The following is a 25,801-nucleotide window of genomic DNA, read 5'->3' as shown; positions in this document are numbered from 1 at the left end:
GAGAATTCCTTCTAGCCATCCTATGACCTTCAGGCAGTGATATACTTTACCACAGTCATTTCCAGAAGCCCTCTTCCTCACCTTGTATCTTCAGTGTATCATATGAAACTGACTTATAAAATGGCTGAGTTCCAGGCGTGGTTCTGGCAGAAGTTCCTCAACTAGCCACCTCTAAACCCTGACTAGCCAAAAATTCCATGGACATACGTAATGTGTTATTGGCTGAATAAAATGGAAACACATGAGGGAAAAGATGACAATCGGTGACCACTGAATAAAGGAGCAAATATATTGCTTCTGAAAGTCAAAATGAATGGAAATTACATTACAAGAAAGAAGGGCAGGCAGCACTTTCCCTCCGGTTTGCTGTGAGCGATGTTGTCAGAAACTGCTTAGAATCCAGCCTCGGCTCTGGAAGTGCAGAAGGGCCCACTGCAGCTGCTCTCCCAGGCCCTGCCAATGAGCAGGGATCTGAAGTTCTAGGGAGTGGAGACTTTGGGTTGCCCTGGGACATGCCCAAAAAAATCTAGTGGAAAAATCAACATGCCTCCAGGAAGGTTGACAAAATGATGGAAAATCCCAGATTGTTAGGAGGGAATGATGGAGGGAGGGGATAAAGTGTTGATTATGTAACATTCAGCCCTTCAAACAATAGAGTAATCATCAAATGAGTCACTAAGACAGACATCAATGCCCTCCCCACTTAGTCCCCACTCTACACACCCAAGGACAACTAAGTGGCCGGTCCAGAAAGTCTCCCCTTACAGTGGAAGTCAGCTTTACGTTAGAAAAAGAGACTGACTATTTAACTCACGAGTACTGCTTCTGAAAGAAGGGACAACTGCAGCCCCCCTAGCTCCTAGCGCAGGGCGAAACACACAAGGCAATCAACAAATGTCTAGTGAATTAAATGTTTTCCAAATTTGAATCAATTTTCTTCCCTTCCCTCCCATCCAACACAAATTCATGAACTTAAACTGTGTGGGTTTTGTTTTGTGTGTTTGCTCCCTCTATTAGATTTACGACTCGATGAAAAGGACTTTACTGACGGCGGAAATTGGCCAGGACAACACATGGGGAATATACAAGCCAGGCCAAATGGACAAGCAGTGATTCTGCTGCAAATTGGAACTGAAGGATGAGATTGGCTTAGGAGGCCCCAGGCATCTTCTAAGCAGGACAGCTTGGGCAGTCTGATTTCAGGGTGACAGGGAGGCCAAGGATGACAGCAGAAAGCCTGAGAAAGAGGTTTCCTGGAGTCTGCTTCCTATAACTCCACATAATCTGGCTGGACAGGATCGCTGGGCTGACAGCTCTCCACAAAGGTTTCTGCTTCCTCTCAGGGAGCTGGCATTTCCAGGTTCTCACTTGTTCTCTCCAAGGAAAACAGCTGGAATTACTTTTGCCTGTCCACCTCAATGCCATCTTCAAAAATCTGGTCCAAAGCCATCAGCTACAGATGCCCAGTACCCATTGGCTCTGCCGCTGACTGAGGACTCAACGTGCTGGATCTCTTGAAAAAGTGCTCACAGCCCAGATGGTAGAAGCTACTACCCCCATACACTTTGGGACATCTGCATTTGGACTTGAGCTCAGGAAAAGGCATAGCATTGCCCTAGGACCCAAAGGATTCATAAAGGAAAGCCAGAGCTTTATCTACTATTTTTATACAGTGTGGAATTTTGGTTTAGAAAAAAAAAATCCAAACTCTTCTGTAAGTGGGTGAATAATTAGGCAGATTGTCTTTTTCACTAGCAGTGACACTGCATTTAAGCGACGATAAACAATCACATTCAAAAGTGTATATTAATATAAAATATCAAACTCTTATCATATAAAATACGAATGCAAAAATTCCCTTTATGTTTGATTATGACAGTTCTGTTAATTACACTGATCACCAACAATAATGAAATCATTCCACAGATGGAGAAAGAAGCTGAGATGGGTTAGCCCAAGCATCCATCTCTGTTATTCTTAACCATACTTTATCTCATTGTCTATTACAATACTTTCGCATTAGGTACCAAATATTTCTAATTTTAGGAACAGCATCTACAATTCAATCAATGCCTCCATAGACATCAACTAATTGTATTTTATGGACAAGTACTAAAGTTGCCTTTATGTTAATCATTGTAATTGCAATATTTTAAATTTAAGTGACACATTTGTCTCAAAATGCTGAAAACCTGATTTGGATATATACTACACCAATACAGTGAAACTCTAAACACAGTGCACCAGAAACTGAAAACCTAAATGTATTAGATTTCTTACCCACTTATTATTCCTCAGGATCCTAAGTCTAAGTTTGTATTTACAAGAATCACCCTAAGTTTCTGAGGAGTTGTACAGAAGCTAGTGAATAAGTAACAGTCCCAAACTCTGCCTCACCAAGACTGCAGTGTCGAGGCGGAAATGAGCAGGTAGCTTTCCTTAAATCAGTAGGCGTATGATGAGCCCATGGCATTTTGAATGCAGGGAAACATCTGCTCATTTTTCACTGTGGCCTAACGCCGAACAACAACGTATACACTCCATGGATGTTTTAAGTCAAATGTAGAACAAAGGTTTCAATTCACTTTTATGTAACGCAAAGTTGAGGGCTGTTCAATGTCCAAGAAACCGTCAGGGACGTTTCATGTGACTTTTCATACCCTTCTTTTGAGTTTTTTGAAACTGAATGACTCACATCAATAGTGTTCCACAGAATCTAAGCCTGCAGTGGTGTTTGTTCCGGGAGAAGATCAAAACACATGGCTTTACTGACCTGAGATGTTTCTCTTCTCACCATTCTCAAATAAATGACAGAAAAGATGGGAGCATCTGGGATGCGAGATGAGGCAATGAGGGATACAGCCAAGGACTAGAGATCTAAGGTACATGCAACTACTGAACTGGCCAAACCCTACCGGATTACTGTATACAGTCGGTATTGTCCCAATCAGTGGTAGCATGAAAGAAAGAAGGATAAATAATATGCCTTTCATCTAAAAACCGCTGTACAGTCCACCAAGATCCTTCCAGCATACTATGCCACAATATCCTCATAACATGAAACTTCTGAGGGGCCTGGGAAGGTATTACAAGATCCTCATTTTATAGATAAGGAAACTGAGACTCCAAGAAATCAAGAGTTTGGCCTAGGGTCACAGGGCTGGGAAGGCCCAGCCAGGGCTGGAACGCAATCTTTCAACTCAAGTCCAAGGTCTTGCTACTCTACTCTACTGCTGTAAATAGGAATCGATCAGAGATCCAAGAAAACTAAAATGTTCACAGCTGAAAGAGAGAAAATCGGACTTCTGTGTCTTATTTGAAAATCAGATACATGTGAAGAAAATAATTAACAACTTAAAACCACTCCTGGATCGAAGAAATCCAGAATTTTATATGGCTAGTCGCATATAGACATAATAAAAAGCCATTTACAGAATCAACTGTAGTCTTTTCCTTTCTTGGGAATAAGAGTAGTGAGGCTTCCTTCCTTTCATACAAAGTGACACAGGTTAAATGACAATCTGGCTTCCTTCCCTGTCTGTTCACCCCTGAGTCACCTTGATGGGCAAACTGTGCACATAATATAAGGTTAATTAGTTACATAAAGTCTTACTGAAATATGTTTCTTAAAGTGAAAGGAAACCAAGAAAGAAGAAACCTTCCGTTTCATGCGGAGAGGAGAAAAGAACTGTCGCAAATGGGAAGGTAGGATTCTGAAGACAAGGGAAAAAGACTTGGTGGGACATGCGCTGGGCTTAACTTGGTTTGTTGGTCAAAATCCATGGTTTCTCATCTCAGTTTTGCCACTAATATGATTACACTGGGTAACTCACTTAATCAATGCATTGCTAAAAAATGGTCTGTTAATAAGTAATGCCTATATCTCTAACAGGGTTTTTAATGTTTTATTATGGCAATTGTCAAACATATACCAAAGTAGAGAGAATAATATAATAAATCCCTATTCAAAATCTATCAACATTTCCAGCTTTTAATTCACCTTCTCCCTAAACACTCAAGAACTGTAAAGCTAATCCCAGACAACATGTCACTTCATCCACAAATAATTTATTGTCATGGAGATATTTCTGAGAAAAAGGAGGATCATAACATATATGAAACCTTACGGGAGACAGATGAATTCATAGAAAAAGAAAATAAGGCTTCAGATTCCTTTCCACAGCGCTTAAATCTATGTCTACATTTCATTAGTTGGCCCACCTGAACCACAAAACTTCTTTTAAAACAACATGATCACGACGAAAATGGTCAAGTTGGATCAGAGAGAGATGATTTCAAGTCAGGGTGGCAACCCGTCCCTTTGACCCCACGTCCTACAAGCAGAAGATTGCAGTGACATTTCTTCCTAACTGCTCATGTCCTCAGGAACTTACTTACAACTGTAACAAGGAGTGAAAGAAAAGGCTGGGATTCTGGCAAGAACCCAAAGGGCGGTTGCCAAACTGCCTAGAACAAGTCCCAGTGTAGGACAGAAGGCGCCTTCACTCCTTCAGATCAATAGAAAAAATAGAAAAAGGGCTGTGGCCAGTGACTGGTAACTTTGACTCAGGAGATGACTGTCCCTGCAAAGTTGGTATCAGTCTCTAAGAGGACTTACCCAATAAAGATACCAATATCTCAGGAGAATGTGAAAGGGAATCTCAAAAATTGTCTCTATTGTCCTGCCCTATCTCTCACTCAGGGAAGGGTGGACTGGAACTAGGAACGAAGGGACAGGTAAGGGTCCTCTTTCTCCTATACTCCTGATTCCAAATCCTGTTACAGGCCCTAGAAACTTGGCAGGCAGGACTTCCAGCTGAGGGAGCTAGTATAATCCAAAAGCTTCTGGCTGAGGTTAATGCAACGAAGGGAAATAAGTGTCCCTCCTCAGGCCCTCAGCTCCATTTTCATAAAGCTAATTATGTGACAGAACAATGAGGGACAAGCAGGACTCTTGGCTCCAGCAAAAACTAAGCAAGAAATGGCTCAGTGCCCTCGTTGGGCCAACCAAACAGTCCATCATTGCCCCCAAATAATGGCACGCCATGAGCCCTAAAACAGACTCCTTTCAGTTAGGGAAACATGCAACTGGGCTTCTGCCTTCTCTTAATATCTAGCCCCCTCAAACTCACCAGCCAATAGAAAACCACCCCAAAGATGGGAGAAAGGAGCTGCACAGAAGAAAATCCCCAATTAACCCTCCAGTGACCTGAATGACCAAAAATACAAGGCAGTCTCCAATCACAGAATATCAGTTCTGCCACCGATGCACACTGCGTCTGGGGAACACACACTGCTTGGGTACAATGTGCCAACTCGAAGGTAGATACCTCTTCACAGAGGGAAGCTGCCCTGGGATGAAAGCAATGGTCCTCTGGGAAGCAAAGTATGCTGCAAACTGCCCTGGGAAGCCAGCCTCAGGCCCTGCAGCCAGGCCTGGGAAAGAGGCTGCACGTGGGGCTGAGCGCACTGAACATCTGTAGGAAGTGACTTCAGTCCCCTCCATTCTTCCCTTCATCCACCCCCTGCCCCATCCCCCAAAAGGAGTTTTAACACATTATTCCCACTGAAGTCCTGAGGGTTTGGTGACTCACCAGGCTCACACATGGTTCCAATGAGCCCTTGACCATTACATGGTAGGGGAGCAGGAAAAACAAATGAAAGCGGTTGTAATTCGGCAGCGCCGGGGTTCAGACCTGCCAGACAAAAGGGATTGCAGGCATGTTCCCAAATTCGTTCAGGCACCTGACATGCAAAAGCTATTTTTAATCACTGGATTTATTTCTTTCCTACCCCCTTCACCATCCTCCACCTCAGCAAATGTTTCGAAGTCGGAGCAAAGCCCAAATCAATTCCAGGTGTTCAGGGAAACCCAGAAAGGCTCTTCCGTTCCAGGATCTCAGCCAGAGAGCAGAACTGCCCCACGGGTTCTGCAGCTAAACTTTCTTGCTCTTTCCTTAGAACAGTTCAAATCTCCCACCGTAAACATTGGGCAAATGGCCTGAAAGAGGAAGTATTTGAATGAATGTGCCCTGCTAAAATGACTCCAGACTATGTGTTTTCTCTGGCAGCCCTGGACCAGGAAAGGTGCATGAGACAGGTCTCAGAGGTCACTGAGACAGAGCAGCCTTTCCTTACCTAGGATTCTCTATCTGCCTTGCAGTGAGAATTAATTTAAATATGTGTGAAAGTGCCAAAGCCTAATACATAGTAGGTGTTCAATAAATTGTTGGTGACTGAAACTGAACTGAAAAGTGTCTCATAAAATATAACGACTAAAAAAATATGATTTTATCTCCCAATGCTTAGAGAGGCAGCAAAAAGAAGGAATCTGGCAATTTCCCCAAGTACAATGAAGTAACTGAGAAAATGGGGGGGGGGGGGCACAATAATCAGATTCTGAGATATAAATAGAAATTGATGTCCCCTGAATCTGGCTCTTGATTTTAACAGAATAGACTAATTTTTTTACCTATTCTGCAACTGCATCCTCCAACTGGCTAAGCGGGAAATCTCTTTTTTTTTTCTTTTTTTTTTTTTTTTGGTAGCAATAATCATCTAAAATAGTGTTCTGCCATGAAAACACCTCACAGCTACTGATCCAATGGACCTAAGATGCCTTTTGGTTTTCAAAACTTCCTAAGAGTGCCATCTTAGAATCAACATGGCACAAAACGAAATTGTAATTGTGTGCTCAAAACTCTTTTGTCTGTGTTTGGAAACTGCCAAAACCCAAGCTGCATTTTACCCTCCTCAGTTATGTGCCCTTAAATGAATAAACTCTCACAATTTAAAAGAATGTTTTAACAATTGAGATCAGGACTCCTGCATAAAAAGCCCACCTCCATAGAGCACTTTAAAGAATAGTTTAAAGTTCTTAAATGAGCATTCAAAGTTATTTACAGAGTGCTTCACATGTTTCATATCATTGCTACGGAGATGATTACAGCTGACTCCCACCACACCAGGCATGTTACAAGTCCTGAGTGTCCCAGAACAGCGTGACGAAAACACAGAGCCACAGCCCCCAGATTACTCAGGAGAAAAGCATGGATTGGACCCTTTCCACCAAGGCTTGGCAGAGAGCCACAGTGCATCCGATTGGTCCTTCCCAGATTTTACAGCTCAGAGAGAGGGCAAGCTCCTGCCCTGCCTTCAACTAAAACACTCTCAGCAGGGTCAAATGTTTTTGGTACCAATGTGGCACAGGATAACCCCACTCAAGAAGAATATGGAAAATATCTGACATCCTACGTCTTGCTATTATCCCAGCTCCCACTACTGCCAGCTTACATGACAGGCTTTGATGCCTCACTCTGCAAGACCCTGGGGCTGCGGGTTACTGGGTTAACCAATTTATTTTAGTTTCACTGGATTCCCACCCATAATTTTCAGTACTGCTGTCGAACAGAATTTCACATTTTACAAAATGTTTACTCCCGTATTCTAACACGATCCTGAAAACAACCAAGTTTTTAGTATTATCTCCATCACAGAGGTGAAGCTATTGAGGCTCAAAAAGATTATTTCAGTGGTTTAACCTGGATGGTCAACCCAGAGCCTTGGACACTAAAACCAGGTGTTTCCTACACACGCCTATCAGCAAAGATAAAAGCAGGAGAGCAGACATGATGGACTCAGAACATTTCCCTTTATTTTCTCCATCGTTTTCATTAGAGAGGAAGTTCTTCCTGGTGAAGGGATGCACCTCAATCCCAGGGACTCTCTGCTGACAGCAGCTGTGACACCAGAACTTAGGATTCCACCTCAAGTCGTACTCAGGACCGGCCAAGTCAGGGCCCCCTGGGCACGTGGTCTAGGGGAAGACAGGCACGGAGGGGGCTCGAGGGTTACCAGGAAGGCTAAGCTGGTCAAGCGGGAGGATGAGTGGTTTTCTCCATGGGCAAAGGGAAAATCTGGGCAAACAAATGGAGTGGAGCCCGTTTATTTAGGCTGGACGAGGTAACATTTTTCTGCACTTTTGAACTGTTTTCTCAAGGCCTGCCTCTCCCTCCCACGCAGGAAACAAACACAGAGACGGGCCTCTTCCAGTGCAGGCTCCAATCACTGAAGGCTCCCGGGACAAGCAGAAGGAAGAGGGGCTGAGAGCAAGGAGAGGAGTTGAGGTGAGTGGGGCAGGGTCCACTGGGGAGCAGACTCAGGGGAGGGGGAGAGAAGAAGGTGGGAAGAGCTGGCACTGAGGATGGCAGAGCAGGAAACAGTGGGGAAAGACAGGGAAAAGCAGAGGAAGCGAAGACTGAAGAATTTTAAACCAGAATAAAGGGACAGACGGTAGAGTGAACGTGGGCTGGGAAGAGCCAGGAACCTACTCCCAATTAATGGTGTTCAGAAAGCAGCATTCTTCCATAAATTTTAAAAGGAAATTCTCTCTCGACTTTCTTATTTATTTATACATTATATAAATACATTTTTAAACCAAAAAAGGACCGTTTTTTTCCAATGGGAAAAAGCCTTGTTTGAGATGAAAGCCAGTCTTCAAAAACCCCTCAGAGGAAGCTGAAACCCCACATGCCTTGGTGCTACAGAAAGAAAAACAAAGTGGACATTCTTCCTGTGTTCTAAGGCTTTTTTATGCAGATGTGTTTTTCTTTTAATAAATAAATCTGGGCTGAGAAGGAAAAAGCATACTCATACACATTTGCACAGTGCAACTGTCTGTTTTCAACCTAGGGAAACCACAATGAAAAATAAGAATATGGAAGTCCATTTTCCCAGTATAGGGACAAATCTTCTCAACATGCCAACCGCAGGTACAGAAGCAATACACTCTATATACATAACGCACCCTAACTTTCCAAATCTACAAAGGACTATCTGCTAATGAGTAATGACTATCAGAGAAGGTCCTTGCATATAGCTCCTCACTTACCATATTCAGTTCCTCTCCACTTTTGGAGCTTCTGAATTTCACTTGTGGACGGACTGCAGTAATTATTTTTAAATGATGACACACACTGAGTTAAAATCTGCCTTCTTGTGAGTTCTATCTATGGACCGCAGTTCTATCGGTTGAAGGCAAGCAGTACAATAATCTTCCCTCCTCTACCAGCGTTTCAACTTTTTTCTCATCCCTTTGTCGTCATTTCTGTCCTGGTTTTAAAATTCCTTGGCTGCTTCAAGCATTCACGATGGCATGGTTTTGGCCGTCCCCCCATCCAGAATTCCATGTTCCTAAAAAGAGCCTCCTGAGCACTCACAGAGGAGCACCACACTTCTCAGGAGTGAAACTGGAAACACTGGAATTACCGTGCCACTCCACGCACTTCAGCAGACCAACACTGACTTTTCTAACAGCCACTCTACAAACGCCACTCACAGTGCACTCCAGCCCTTCTCCACAGGAACTGACATTGAACCAGTTGTGTACCCGCTGACTGAATCTTATTAACCTCAAGCAGAGCTTTACGTTTATCCACATTAAGCTTTACCTTGTTCTGACCCATGTTTCCATGAGTAGAGATCGTTTTTGTCTCATGAATCTGTCCTCATCCTATTATTATTAGCTTTGCACCATCTGCAATTTACTAAGTATGCTTGCAGCACCCTTCTCTAATCTGAGCCCCCAACAAAAATGTTGAAAAGGCAATGACCAAGTATGGAGCCTATAACATGACACCAGGAGCCACGCATCATTCTGACATTGACACATTAATCAAGACCTTTGGGGTATACCAGTTGCTCGACCAGTTACAAATCCTCCTGACTTAACTATCATTGGACCCACATATCCTCGGCTTGACCACAAATATATCAGGGAAAGGCTCCAACAAAAGCTTCACTGGAATCAGCTGTGCAGCCCGTTCTCCCCTCAAGTTTTTCACTAAGCTCCAGAAAAATGCGAAGGTGGCTGAGGAAAATGGTGGAGCTGGGATTCGGATCTCTGCACAATGAGAGAAAGAGGAAAAGGGGGGTGGGAAGAGAATGAGAGAAAGAACTACTAGCCCTCAAGAGCTACAACTACTTTGCTTCCAGAAACAATGGGCATTTAGAGAACAATGGCCACAGACAAAGTCTTGGTCTATTTATATCTGCCACTGTGGGTCCCAGACAGGAGGACTTGGAAGTCTGCCCAGTATGCACAGCCCCAAGGAGCTGGGAAGAAGATGAAGTCACCAACAATGTTGCCTGCTTACGAACAGGCTACTTTTTGGCTCACATAGTTTCTTCTTAGCATAAAGAATCTCTTCAGGCAAGTGAAGAAGTTTGCTTGTCTACTGCTAAAATACAGCCAGCGCTGAGATGGGGTAGGTCAGAACTGCTGGTCAGCCCAGCCCAACACAATTAAGGCCTCTGTCTACAGAGGTCAAAGGAAGGTGGAGATGTCAGGGGAAAACTAACCAGTAGATGGAGGTCAACTCTATGTTCCCTGAAACAACAGTCCTATCGGATCTGTTGATTACACGTGGTTAGGGGCCACTATAAAAGACTGTTTCCATGGGAAACTTCCCTCCTCACTTCTTGGGAGCATAAAGAGGCCAAGACTGAAATTCACAGACCTGTGTGCCTCGTGTCTCAGTGAAGATCTCTGCCTCCCCTTCACCTCAGCCCCTCCGGACTGTTCCTCCATTTTCTAGAGGAACATTTTGCTCAGACATAACTTTGGAGTGACAATCAATTTTAATCCTTCCCAACTGTGGTACCTATAGTCTTAATCTTCCCAGAGGCCTACTAAAGAAGGTGAGCATGGTCACATAAGCCTGTGACAGACAGCAAACTGAAAATGAACAGAGCCTGAGCCAGGGATGAAAGTGTGGGGACACAGGACTGAGCCCTGCAGCCAGTCACCCTGCTGCGCGTGTTCACTGTGAGTTTCCACCGACAGCCCTCAGCATTGACGGGGCAACCCCGAGTCAGCAACTGCACACTCGGGATACAGTCCAACCTTACCGCCTGAAGGGCAAAGCTGGAATCCCCTAGAGGTAAGAAATTCAGGGCTTCATACAGACATCCCCTGAAGAGTCACTTCAGCTTCCCACACCTGTCTGCAAGTTGCTGACACCAACTTCCCTCCTTGCTCCTGGAAAACCAAAACTAGATAGAAAGAAACCTAAATACCATCATTTTCCTCCTTTTCATGTAGATAGCTTAGGATGTTTCATTGAAAATATCCCAGGTAATGTCACCACACGCAGAAGGAACTAGAAGCAAGCACTTGAATGTTTTATCATTTAAACGCTGAAGCACAGAGCAGGCGTGTGCTGGACATGGCTGGGCCGATGCAACCAACGAACGGTTAAAAGTGATGCCCTGTGTTGCTTCCCCACCCCCACATGCTCTTCACTGACTTCAAAAGGGCAGGAGCCAAGATGTTCAGAGTTCGCACCATCTATAGGGTGGTCTAATAAACTTGAATTACCAGCATAACAGATAATATGGACAAGGCCATGACAAGCAAACACTCCTATGCATTTTTTGTTCTAAGCAGATGGCAGAGACTGAAACCTTTTTGACCACCTGAAATACACCAAACTACAAAAATCTAAGTGGGTGCCAGGGCCACCTCACCTTGTCCAGTACTTCACTGAAACACCACTTCTTTGATTTCTCCCCCACCCCCTATTCACAACAGAGTAAGTTCTCCCTTCTCTAAGAGCCCTGCTGAATCGTCTGTCCCAGTGTAATTCAAGAGAGCCACGTGGGAGCCACATGGCAGGAGTAGGGAGAAGGCAAAGACACACACTGCCACCCTGAAGCTAGGCTGACATCAGAGAAGATGCAGAACTTCCCACCCAGTGTGTGTTTGGCACGAGCATGAGTCAGCCCTTCTCTGCCCCTATCACAGTCTTCAAAAATTTGCCCACCAGCTCAATGCACAAACACCCGATGGCACTGCCCTAACGTGGAATACGTGGAGTTTACAGTAGCAGGCCCTCTCTCCACGCTCAACAACTCAGGAAATAAAGGTGCCACTCAGTTCACTAACTCCAAGCAAACTTATGTCCCTACTGAGGAGTCAGAAATCCTGTTACAGCTTTAAGGGATCTAGGTAATAATTTCAGAGTCCCAGATCAAGTTTCCTGAGCTGCTAAGGAGATACTTGGGATCTAGCACGATGGTGGCAAAGGGATTATGGGCACTCTCCCTAAACCAGTGGGTTCACCACTAAAACCTATCATCTGAGGCTACTCCCAGGTTTGTCTAGACCAACCTAACCTGTAATTTTGGCCCCTATAGCTCTTCAGCTTTGGCCATTTTTATGGCATTGGTCAGAAACTATCACCTCGTGCACTCTACTTGTGTGTTCATCCTTTCCTGGTCTCCGCTCCTCTATTCTGCTATCCTTACAACGGTTGTATAAAGCATGAAGTCTTATCCAGGGCCAGAGCAAGACAGAGGAATTGACAGAATTTGCTCTAAACTTCAACAACTCCTCAGAGGGATGTTCTCCTTCCTGGCTACTAAGATGAATGAAACGTGGGCTCCCCACAGCGCTGAGGAGGAGCCAAGCTCTGTTACCGGTCAGGGGTCCCACACTATTGCAGGAGCACAGAATTCAAAGGGACTCAGGCATCATCTGATTCAAACCCTTTTACCAATGGAGAAAATGAAACTCAGGGAGGTGACATCAACTTGCCTTGGGTCACATGGTTATTAACTCTAGACCTCTTGCCTCCCCTTCCTCGACACCACTGCTGTTTGCTTATTCATATCTACGCTGCTATCAAGTTCTGGATCCTCACTCCAGATAAACACTACACCTCCCCAAGTTCCTAAGAGCCCCAGAGGAACAACCCATCCAGAAATCTAACAAACATGACCTGGGATTTGTCAGCCCCAGGATGCTACCTGTTCCCATTCCAGGTTATCAGTCTTCGATAACAATGTTCTGGCCCTACTGTTGAAGAGTTTCCTTCAAGCAGAGATCCCACTGGAACACCAGGGGCTGCAAAGCAAGCCGTCTTCAATTCCCAACTTCAATGGCATGACACCACTGTGTACAACAGCTCTAAAATTTGAGGGCGCTCTCCTACCCAACCAGAAATAGAGAAGGCAGCAGTAAATTTCAGTGATCTACTGACCTTTGTCTACTAGGAAGCACTAAAAGGAGAACAGATCACCATGATGTGATTCAAAGGTTCTCTAAGTATCGCAATTCCAGTCCTGCTGGTATTGCAGATAGGGCAACAGAGACACACTGATGGGGTTGAGGGGATACAACAAACCCCACTGACAAAGTCAGAACAGAAAATCAGTGGCATTGGCCTGGAAGTTGACCCTGACACATCTATTAATGAAGCCATATGACCAAGTCAAAAAGGCCATGTCCTGAAGCAACATAAGCAGCTCTAGTCTAAATGCAAATGTATTATAGAGGGCAGGGAGCTCAGGGTTCCAGGAAAGACAGGCCTCGCTGTGATCTTTTTGAGCTTCTGAAGATTTTTTCTCTCCTTTCAGAATGGGCCTCTCCTAATGGCCCCAAATGCCTAGATTTGGATGTTCTCACAATCCCACTGTGGCCCCAGAGTCTCGCCAGCGCTGGCTCAGAGCCAACAGCAACAGGTGCCTCTCCCAGTGGCAAACCCAAGAGGCTGAGAAGTCGCCAGGCAGACCCAACCTCCAGATCAATGGGCGTACTAGGCAAATGAGTGGAGAGCAGAGAAAAAGTGATCAATGCAAAAGGGGGAGGGATCAGAAGCCACTCTCCATCTGCCTGCCTGAATCAGGTGGGAAAGGGAGAGACTGGGATATGCAGCCCTCATCCGCCCTAATAAATGGCTCTGCCTCATCAGGAAGCCATTAGGAAACTGCAGCCACCACAGCTCCAAGCTCCAGACTGAACAGTCTGCATGCAGCTGGGGAAAGCGCTCATTATCTCTGCCCAGACGAACACTAGCTCACTACACAGTGGCGCCTACCCAAGTGAGCCACCAGAATAAAGCCAAGCTGGGCCAGTGAGAGAGAGGGATGGAAAAGGTCCTTAGAGACTGGGGAGATTCAGGGCGCTCCCTCAGGCATGTGCTTGGGGCATCAGGTAGAATGCTGGGGGCGCTCCTCAGGAAACTGGGTCCTCACATCCCCGGCTGGATAGCCTCACCCATCAGCATTCCTTCAGTCAAAAAGAGCTGCTACTGACTGCTAATGGGTGTGCATTTCTTCTGGGGGTGATAAAAATGTACTGGAAATTGGATATCGGTGATGGCTGCACAACTCTGAGAATGTACTAAGAACCACTGAGTTGTATACTTCAAAATGGTGAATTTTATGTTATATGAATTGTATCTCAAAAAAAAAAACACAATAAATTTAAAAAAGAAAAAGCAAGTGAGCCCCCTGCTATGGGCCGAGGGGATACCTTGGTGACTGGGAGACACAGACCCCCCACTTGGGAGTTTCCCTCCAGTGGGGGAAACAAAGCACATCGACAATAGCCACACACTTGCACCTCTGGTTGAGCGCTGTGCTGATAAGACAGAAGGCTTTGAGATGGAGTCAGTGGTGTGGCTGGGCTCCAGAGGGAAGGGAATAGGGAAGAGCCTGCTAAGGTCCTCAGTGTAGAGGGTGAGGAAGAGGAGGGACCAGGTGTCAAGGAGAACCCCAATGGCAGATGGATGGCACTAGCAGAGGGAAGAGTGGGAGAGGATGGCACCTCTGCCCGCCACACAGAAGCCCTGTGAGATGGCAGACAGGTTCCATTCACTGGAGACTGTGGGAGAGGCTGGTCCATTTCCAAAGTCAGACACCTGGTGTCTAAAACTTCTCAGACCACGGATGTAGAGACTGAGGGGCTGCCACAGACTCCAGGAGATGAGCGAATACCTCAAGTTCCCCTCACTCAAAGATGTTCTTAGCAGAGGCTGCCCAAGCACTCGTGTACAGTGACATTTGCATTTTTATATTTCTATGTTTAAGGCTTTCAGGGGAAAGAAGTCTCCATCAAACCTGGCTCTTTCTGGAGGTTCTTCTCCCAATCCCCGAGGGTTGGGGGGTTGGGGGGAGGGGGACAAAAGAAGGGCAGATAGAACAGGGCTCCTGGCAAAACAAACACCTGGGGTAGGCTCATTTGACATGAACTGAGAAAGGTGCAGTCACAACACTGTGATCAAAAGGAATCTTTTGGAAAATTCTTTTCCAAGAGGGGTTATGAGTTTTGTCCCCTGGAATGCCCCAGAGCAGTCCTGATTGGCTCCCCAGCCCTGACTCAGATTGAGTGCAGCTCCACCCTCAGATGAGTAAATAAACTGACCCAAGGAATGGAGGGCGGGAGAGAGGAGGAAAGAGAGGGGGCAGGCGGAGACGGGAACCAGGAGAAGACAAATGCTGACTCCGGTTCGGGGAACAGACAGATGAAATTTCGAGTCCATTCCAGAGACGGGTGGTGTGGAAGAATTCAAGAAATACTTCTCTGAGCTTTACACACCACTCCGGTTGGGATACAGCCCTGCCTTGGCAGCCAGCTCATTGCTGCTTTATAATATACTGAATTAGTCACCGGATTAGCAAGCACATTTACACACACTGGCGCACAGCTGTTTAAAGACACAGGATCCCCTTTTCTAGGTGCCAGATTCTGGCTGTAAATCAACCATTGCAATTGGTAACTGGCATTCTCCAGAGGTGCACAGTTCCTACAGAGGTCTTCAGTTGCAGAGCGCTTCAGGGAAAGTCTGCTAGAACTGGGAAGGTCTAACAGGCCTTGGCTGGCGGACAAAAGGGACAAGGGTGTGGAGAAGAAAGAAAAGACAGTGGGCTTTTTCAGTCCCAAGGCTTATTATCTTCGGGAGGTTGCCAGATGGATTCATTGACCTAGCCCTTCACAGCACGTTGACAAGGAAAGCAGCCTGGCTCAAGAAGTGACAACTGGGAGAATGCAAGTCCCACTCCTGGCTTGTTGTATTAACAGGTAGTAGAGTTTTCCTCCTAAACCTCAGATGCCCAGAAAGGAGAGGATTCCAGGGCAAAGAGGAGAATAGTCAGCAATTAAATAACTGTGTATCCTGATGAGGACAATTCCAATAAAAAACCTTGTTGATATGGCAGGGGCCATGGTTTAGAGCGGGAAATGGGACCTAAGCCCTAACTCAGGTTTGGTAAGTATGCGTGAGAGGAAGAAATTATTGTACTGGCCACAGGGCCTGCTCTGGCCCAGTTGGTTATGGGGGTGTCAAGTGGAAAATTTTCTGTAACCAGGTTAACAGTAACCACAGTTTTAACAACCACTGAAATAATAACAGCCCTGTCAGCAATGAACATTTCTACAAAATACAGTGCCCACAAGATAATGATAAAAGACCATTTATCGAGACCCTGTGGCAGTGAAAAACTATTTGACAGGAATTATCTCAAGTCCTTACAATAGCCCTGCAAGCTCTTCATTATCTCCATTGTAAGGATTAGGAAAAGAAGGCTTAGAGAAGTTAAATACTTTACCTAAAGAACAAATAAGGCTGTCTCACCTCGAGACCTTACTTTTTTCAGGACACCAGGGTGCCTGCAGTGAGGGACATCTCACAACCAACACGGTGAATGAGAGGATGTGTGGTTCAGGGGCAAAGATTACTTTCTATGGAGCAACTGAGAAGTAAACTCCTTCCTTTTGACTTAAAGGTCTCATCTTATCTATATTTTAAGATTATGGTAAACACACACACACACACACACACACACACACAGAGAGACACTTGTGATCCACCAGACAAATATTAAGAACCAAGTTCCAATTACAAAAAAAGGTGAATTGCATTTAGGCGCCATTACCACAGAAATATTGAGAAGATTTGCAAAGAGATTTGTGACTGGGGTCTATAGAAGGAACCTAGTGTGTATCTCGCACGAGCTTTGAGAAATCCAAATATTAATTCCTTGGAATTGGTTTGCCCATAAAAATACTGAAAGTATTTTCTTCTTATAAAGCAAGGCGGTTGGGGTTCCACTGCAGACGGGGCTCATCTCTGGTCCTCACTGGCCGTCTGCAGCATGCCTGAGAGCAGCACAGCTGATCAAACCCTGTGAATCCAGCGGCAAGTCACCAGGGCCCAACCTCATTTCAAAAGTGAAGTTGCTGTTTTGTTCATCCAGCACCCAACGTCCTTTGAAGACACTGCAGCCAGCCTGTAATTTCAAATTTCTCCCATGAGCCCATCCATCACAGAACAGTATGGATTAGGGAATGGCAAGGCCAGAAAACTCCTAAAGAGAGGCCTTCAGTAGTCCAGTAATAAAGAAATACTTTTTTTTTTTTTTAATCTCCAATCAAATCAGGGGTTAACTCCAGGTCTGCCATGTAGACATTGATTCATTCCGTGTGTGTGTTTATTTTTCTACAAACATTCCTGTTGCATCAAGTGGCCTCAAGGCCTAGACTTGTGCCCCTGAATATCCCCTCCCTGGAGAATTCTCAAGCACGGGTGGAGCTCTTACTTCATTCCTCAATTTCCCAATCTGGAAAATGGGGGCCAAAGCCCCAACACTGTATGCAAGTTTAGTAAGTTTAGTTAGCCACTTTTCACTTGTCTATTTTGAATTTAAAAACGCAGTGGAAATTATGTGAACTATTATTTTTGGCTTTGTCTCTGTGACATATCCCAATGGTAGATATTTATAGATATACTGATGTTTTCTTCCTTACCCTGATAATAATGAGGAGCCTAAAAGAGCACACCACACAGAATGTTCCAAGAATCAAAACCACTGATAAGAATGTTAGTAAGGTTTTTTTTTCCAGATTCTAAGTTTGAAGGACTTTGTAATTAGAAAGATCTAAATTCAAATTTGTGACTTGAAAACTCTACGGCCTTCAGGAAATTATCTGAGCCTTTCTGAGATGGAATTTCTCATCTTCGGAAAGAGGATTAAAACACCAGCCTAATAGAGTTGTTTGAAGGATGTGAGTGTTTGTGTAAAGCACTTTGCAAAACACATAGCAGGTACTCTATAAATTTGAGTTTCACTTCTTTCACTCCACCCAACTGAACACAGATATATACAGAGACCAAAAACAAGCACCCAGCAGTTTTGAAGAACGTTTGGTTTCCATTAGGAGGCAAGAAAGGTGTAAGATTGAACTCTTGATCTTATGCGAAATCAAGGATGCATTTCCTGTACATACGCACATGACTCACCCTTAGAGAGTTCGTATGTATTCAGAATCACCACTCTGTCTCGTATCTCCCACTAATCCAATAAGACTCGTGGCATCACCAGTGACTCCAGGGCACTTTCTAAACGTGAATGCATTAACTCTCCCACTCTCTCCCAATGAAAGGGCAGCTCGCTCACTAGAAGCACCCCTCTTCCAGAAGAACACAAAGATGATGCAGAGATGTGGTTATAATCTGTCAGCTCAAAGTAAAAACAGACTCACGTTTCCTGATTCTCTCCCAGGCAATAAAAAGGGAAAGGAAGGCCACCGACAGGTAAACCTGCCCAGTTGTCAGCACAGAAAATGCTCATATCAGGAAAAGGTAGAACCAAGGACTCCGGGGGACTGACCAAAACTATTCACAAGTGGAGGACACGAAGCCAAAGGCCTGAAGCCCACTCTGAGGAGGAGACACACTTGCAGCCACACTAAGATTTGCTTTACAAGCCTAAATTTTTCTAGCAAGCATTAAAGTTAGGATCCAGCTTCAAAAATGTCAAACTTAAAACTATTATCTCAATTTTTGCTGCAATCAGGCGTGCCACCCTCTATTTCTCATTCCCACTTCCTCTTCCCCCAATAATCCAGAGGCCCCCAAGGGCACTGCTGGCTTCTTAGGCTTACACTCACTCCCAAGGAAACAGCAACATGCCAAGGGTATACTTGAGTGTAACAACCTGTTTGGCCTTGGAGCGATTGTTCTGGCTTCCAGAATGACCAAAACAGGGCAGGGAACTCATATTTATTGCTAAGGAACAACACATTGTATTATGGGGATAATCTAACTTCGCTGAACTCCAAGTGCATATACTTGATGCCACAGCAAACACCCTGACCCCAAAGAGAAACTAACAAAGGAAAAGAACTCACTCACCTAAGATACCATTAATTCTTTTATGCCTCTTTGGCACAATTCTTTCCCGTAACATGCAGTATGAGATTCAAAAGTTTTGGTTTTTTGGTTTTTTTCCTGAAGTGCTCCTCCAGCTACCTGAGGTTCCTGCCAGTCATTCAAGTGAACTTCATTTGCTTAAAAGTGTAAACTGAGGCACGTGCCATCTATTTCAACATAGGAAGACAGATGTTGGACAGGAATCCTTTTCAAAACTCTTCAGATTTAAAAAAGAAAAATGTATTTCTCACAAGTTCAAGGTCAACCTACCCCAAAGGGAAACTGCATATTTGTCTAGTAGCCTGTGAAGCAACTCATGTTGTTTGTTTGTTTGTTTGTTTTTTACTTCTTGAGAAGTAACTAGCTTGCCATCTCACTTAAAGTTTGGCCCGTGGCTTGGCCTCATGGAGCGCTGTGCAACCCATTCAAAGCTCACTTTTTGTGTGTGGGACCAACTATATATAAAACACATGGAGGAAATCTATCTCTAGCAAAAGACAAGAGGGTGCCTTGTTGACACTTCTGAGCTCAAGCTAATGTTTATTGTTATTAATTACTATTTTTATTAAAGTTAATGCACCATATACTCACCAAATTGAAGAAATATTTAAAATGTGGGTGGCTGAAAGAAAATGTCAGGGAGTTTGGAGAAATCCAGCTACGTGTTCTAATTCTGCCACTTACCACATAATCTAGGGAAAAAAAGCATCGCTGTTCTGCAGTTTCCCCATTTATAAAATGTTGACAACTCAAAAGATTACCATGACACTCAAATGTGGCACAGTCACATTTGGTAAAATGCGACCAGATCATAGCCAAGTATTAAGTGAATGGTAAAAGGTTAGCTCCAACAGACCTAAGTATCTGCCCAAATTCAACAAGCATCCAAACGTTTCTGAGAATTCTGAAGGCAGCAGGCAGGGAACTTTAGAACGGGCTACAGCTGGGCTTGAATCTCAACTCCTCTACTCACCAGCTGTGTGACCTTGGGAATGTTGTTTAAGCTCTCAGTTTCTTCATCTGTGAAACTGGAATTATACTTAGCTATTAGGGATTAGGGTCAAGTGATGAGGTTCTTGGCACATTAATAAGTTAACACATTAATAAGTTAGCACCCATTAACTAATAGAAAAGAAACAAAACAAAAAGGTAAAGATGAGTAGAGGTGAGATGTGCCTACATGAGTACCAGTAAATAAACTCTACCCTATTATCAACGGCAGTTTTCCCTGTTTTGTTTTGTTTTTCCCAAAACTGGCATGCTGATCGTAGGCCCCTGCTTCTACAAGAAAAGGGTAACTGTGATGGACCTTTCTCAAAACGTAGAATTAACATCAAGAAAATGATTTTCAGGTTAACAGTTGTGTACAGGCGATGACACTCTCCCGCTGCTGCAGCAACAGCCTTTGAAAGCCCAACACACACACTTATAGCTTCCCGGATGGCTGGGGAAACCAAGGCAGAGGTATCTTGTCTGCCCCTGACTCCGCGGGCAGCCTGCACCTGCTGAAGGGGCATTCACTGGCTGCTGAGCGGACACCATTCCATGAACAGCCAGAGGCAAACGGACCTGGGCCCTTCCCTCTGTACAAACAGGAGGCAGGGGCCTTGACTCACTGGGTATGTCATGTCAGGAAGAGGCACTGAGGTGGCTTTCAGCAGAATGCATTCCTGCTGCAGGAGGGGACTGTTTATGTACAGAGCAGTACACTGAGAAGGGGCAGCTTAGATGAAATAAGCCCAGTGCTCAGACCACACGCTCAGCCCTGAGGATGCAGCTGGGGCTGTCTGCTTCACCTCCCAGACCCCTAACCTCCACCTCCTTCCTCCAGATCAGACCCCGCACTGGAGCTGCTTTCCGCTACAACTGTAGCAAAGGCTTATGGAAAAAGGAAGCTGTTTCACAGAAGGAGACCAGAGGAAGGTATGACTCCGGGTCCAGTGTCACCCCAGACAATGTGTACGGTTTCTGCAAGGCCAGTAACAATTTCTAACATCTTTCTCCAAGAAAGGTAACCTTCACAAATGTATCTCGAATTCCTTCAATGATTGAATTGTAATGAACAGAATGTAGGGATTAGGAGAAAAACATCACCATTTTCCCTATCTCTTGAATGACATTCTGTGCTCTCTAGAAGACCTAATTATTTTTCATGTTACCTAGAGTCATAAAATGTCAGTGTTAAGAAAAAACCTCATAGGCATCTTCTCCAGTTAATCTATTTCACCAATGAAGAGCATGAGGCCCAGAAATGACTTTCCCAAGGTCACACAAACATTTTCAAAGCCAGGGTTAGAATCCAGGCCTCCAGCCTGTGACGGGCTCCCCAGAGTGGTCACTCTATTCTGTACACAATGATTATTCCTACTACAGTGACAGGTCTCCCCTTATCACTCATGAATTCTCATTACATTCCATGCATTTAATTGGTATTTCAATGATAGAAGGTAACCTATGCGTAATGTATAGAATTAACTTATGTCTTAGGCAAGGAATTATCAAATAGATAGAAAAAATGTATAAATACTACAGGTATAAAAGTCATCACATGGAAACTCTCCCACTGAAAATCTCCTGGGATGCATTTTCTGGAGGGTATTTTAAAATCAAACTTGATAACACACTGTGATTTTAACATTAATAATAAGTAGTGAATTACCCTAGCAAAAAACTGTAATTGCACAGAAACGTCATTAATTGAGAGTAGAAGTTCCTAAATACTCCAATAACCATGTATCTACATGCACCAGGTTCAGGAATTCCCTTGCCTGACCTAGACTCTTTATTTTCCACTTGTACCTTGAAAATATGCACCTGATTGATTCTGTCATCATCTTTGAGGTTTAACGCCTGGTCTGATTAACTGATACAGAGGTTTTAACAACTAACAGTATGTACGAGTGGGAGGTAAAGAAATGCTACAAAAAAAAAAAAATCACCTCTCATAAGCCTCAATAACATTGCTTTTTTTTAAAAAAAATAATAACACTGCCCTGTCTTTAAAATCTCCCTTCTTCCAAAGGCAAAATTCACTCTGAGATTCCAAACGCTCTCACGTAGGTCCTGGCCTTATACTTCCTTCTCTCTTTCCTTCCTACAATCAAGGTATTTTTCTTCATTTTTGTGAACCTTTCTTTCACTCCAAACTTTCAGCATTCTCCCCGCTCTTCTCTCTACATCTAAAATAATCCTGTCCCTTTATGCTTCCTTCACCTGCTTCTGAAATACCCAAGTTCCCCCTGAAGCTGAACCCCCTATGAAATTATTCTAAACTAGAACTGTTGGGAAAAAGGACCCACAGGCACAGAAAATATAAATAATCATCGATGCACACATATCTCCATAAATTCAAACAATGGTCCTCCTGCGCTTTTAGCCAAGGAAGCATCTGGAGTACAGAGAATATTCTCTGTGAGTTCTGCTGACCAGCCATCCATCCATGAAGGATTAAAACTACTAGAAATGATTAGACAGAGGGAGCAACAGACCCAAGATGACCCACCGGACCACCTGAGACTGGAACTCCTACCCAATTGCAATGCTTGGTCTATAGGAGGATTTTTCCAAAAGTTGATGAACTATCACTTAAATTCTTTCATTCCTTTCTTCATTGTTTCCTTTTGTTCTTTCACTAGTTCGTTTATACTTTCTTACTCTTTTCCTTGTATCACTCTTTTCTTTCTTTCTTTTCTTTTTTAGCCAAAAGGGATGTTGCAATTGAATCCACCATTCCCTTCCTCCCCTCCTAAATAACTGAGGGCTTGTTTTTTGCTTTTTAATTTTACCCACTTTAATGATACAAAAAACTATTTGTGTGTGTGTGTGTGTGTGTGTGTGTGTGTGTGTGTGTACCGTTTGATCCCAACAGTAAAACTTCTCATCTTGGATAAAGATTAAAACAAAACAAAAACTTTAATTGTCTACACTTGTGTAATGATGACATTTTCCCCCTACTCAAAAGTTCATATTCTCTCTCTCTCTCTCTCTCTCTCTCTCTCTCTCTCTCTCACACACACACACACACACACACACACACACACGGAAAATTTAGTTTCTCTGCAGAATCTTGCAAAGCAAAAATCATCAGCTTAGCATAGCTACCCAAAGATACCGAGGGGTTTCAGATGTTTGTAGTGAACTTGTTTGAGGTTGACTTTTAGTTGTTTCTCAGGCACTGAGAAATATTATATTATGAGTCAAAAACACATTTAAAAATATAACCCATGGTTAGAATAAACCACATTGCACTTGAATGGCTTCAAACTCTTAATCTGGTCCTCTTAGCTTACTTTGGATGGTCTAAACCCTAAGATTAGCAATTGAGAGTAGATATTATAAAGAACATTATCGTTCAAATTCAGTGTCTAAGTACTTGACCCTTGTTTGCTGGGAGAGTCCCGTGTGTCTATTGTTCTGACATAATTAGTAATGGCACCCATTATACTCTCAAAAGTGTTGCAGTTTAGATGGGAAATTATATATTCTCCCAATCTAAACACCATCAAGATCTGAAATCCAATAGCCTCAAACTTTCCAACGCTACTTTGGGTCTTAAAGCACCATCTGGGTCAATATTTTACAATTTTCAGACACAGAACTAAATGCTACAGAAAAGGACAACTGAAAAAAGTTGACGGCATAGTAAGAAGACACATTTCAAGGGTCCAGTGACAGGCTTGGACCCAAGCAGCAGAAACTGGAAAGCACCTGGGAAATATAATGAAGTTGGCCAAATAATCAATAAATATTTATGACCTGAACAGCAATATTTTGAATGTGTCTGTAAGCATGGCTCCCTGCCAATGAAATTGGATCTACTGCAACCTACACTACAGACCAATTCTTTCCGTATCTGCATGGAGACTATAAACTACACAATTAAAAGAAAAAAGCAACACAGATAGGCACAGGGCTTCAGAAAAGGAGCCAAGTAGGAACAGCCTATTTATGCAATTTGAAAAACATCTACTAATAGTATGAAAAAAGATATCTTTATCCCAACTGAAAAAGAACAAAAAGTAGCTATAGGCACATGACAAGTAAAGATGATAGATTTGAAAATTGTCTTGGCATTCCTGACCCTGCGTTAAGAAGAGCTTAATAGCTGTAAGCAGAGGGGAGACCCAGAATGCTGTGAACACAGAGACAAATCCCATCAGATTCTGGCTAAGCACAGAAACAGAGCCAACATTTCACTCTGGAGGAGCCAGCTAAAAAAACATGGCCACTATGTTGTTAATATACAAATTCCTCTCTGTGTGACTGTATGGGCCCGAGGATGTTAATTATTTGGATAAAATGAGAGAGGAGGCAATCCCTAACCCTCGGACAAGTAGCCAGGGCGTCTGTTTGCTTCTCTATTAGCCATGGGCCATGGAAGGCGGACAGGTCTGCAGGTGGAATCCTGGGGCTTACCTTCCCTCTTGTGACAGAATAACTACAAACAATGTGCCCTGACCCATGAAATGGACTGGAAAAGACTAAGTTTTAGTCAGGAAAAAGAAAGTTGCTGTGTAGCTAGCAAATGGAGGTACCTCTGGCCTGTCTGCAAACAGGAAAATTAAACTACAACTATATTAAGAAAAAGAACTCATTGCTGATCTGTGTCTCTCGAAACCCAGGTTGTGAGTTGATATGCAGAGCAGTGTCCATGACAAAAGAGGTAAAACAAGCAGAATCAGGAGGCTCTGGGAAGGATGTAGCCTTGGAAGTGAACACAATCATATCCCCACCCGTGAGAGAGCGAAGTACATCTGGAAGACTCTAGCAAAACAAGAACCCTGGTTCTTTGCTTGGTGATCTGAGGCAAGCATTGCTTGAAACTTCCAGCATCTTTGTAAAGCAGCACACCTGACTGCCAGGTCTGGAGGCAGTGCACGGACAGGCCCTTTCCTTTCCCCAGGCTCAGGAGTCGTAAGTGCAGGATGGCTGGCTGGGAGCCCCTGCACCTCTTCAACCCCCAAAGCACCAATCATCACTGCCTTCTTGTATGTCCCTCTTCTAATTTCCAGAGTTTCTATGAATAACACAGTGCTTTTATTTTAAGCATAAAATGCCTGCAACAGCTCATCAGTTTGTCATTTTCTAACAGTGTGGCCTTGAGCAAATTATGCATCTCTTGAAATACCATTTTCTCATCTGAAAAATAGATAAAATAAGAACTCCCGCCACCCTAGAGTTAGTGTGGAGTGTAACAGCACTATTTTATGTGAAAGTGCCAAGTACATAATACAGACTCCATATGCATTTCCAGAGGACCCCTATAAATGGTGAATGTAAGAATCTACCTTCAATGCACTCATGGAATGCCACCACAGCCATGGATCATTCCTTCCAAAAACCAGAGAGGTGTCTTGTTGTGCTGTCAATATAGCCTTTGTAGAGTTAGCTGTGCTCTTATAAATAGGGAGCCTGGCTTTCCTGAAAAATCCTGATCTACACTAACCAGCTCTGAGTTTGCAAAGATTCTGATGCAGCCCAGAGCAAGCTGGGCTCTGGAAGGTTGACCACGGCTGGTTTGGCTGATTTGTCTCGTAGAGAGAGGTGATCTCCTACAGGGTGGTCTGGTCTCTTTAAGAAACAAAAAAAAATTACACCGACCCAAAAAAAAAAAAAAAAAAGAAAAGAAAAGAAATAAAGAAAAAGAAACAGTAATACGAACCAACCAAAAATGCCAGGAATGCAAGCTCTGCCAACCAAATAAATAAATAAAATGTGAGATACTTTATAACTGGACATGATGCATTTCTCAACTCTGCATAATTGAAACACTCTACTTTTCCATCAACCTTGTAAATATCCCCCTAGTC

General features: G+C 43.8%; 1 protein-coding gene across 5 annotated transcripts in view; it reads right to left on the bottom strand.

Annotated features, from left to right (window-relative positions):
- ETS1 (ETS proto-oncogene 1, transcription factor) overlaps positions 1–25,801 on the bottom strand; it is a 122,958-nt gene that overhangs the window by 34,964 nt on the left and 62,193 nt on the right. Inside the window, exon 2 of one of the 5 annotated variants that reach the window (XM_074321871.1) lies at positions 5,595–5,696. The exons of the other annotated variants lie outside the window; for them this stretch is intronic. Within the exon in view, the coding sequence (XP_074177972.1) occupies positions 5,595–5,696 (102 nt within the window). The remainder of the gene's footprint in view (positions 1–5,594; positions 5,697–25,801) is intronic. 5 annotated transcript variants of the gene reach the window in all.

Source organism: Rhinolophus sinicus, linkage group LG16 (genome assembly GCF_036562045.2).
Source record: "Rhinolophus sinicus isolate RSC01 linkage group LG16, ASM3656204v1, whole genome shotgun sequence".
Lineage (NCBI taxonomy): Eukaryota > Metazoa > Chordata > Mammalia > Chiroptera > Rhinolophidae > Rhinolophus > Rhinolophus sinicus.
This window is presented reverse-complemented; position numbering and strand designations above follow the sequence as displayed.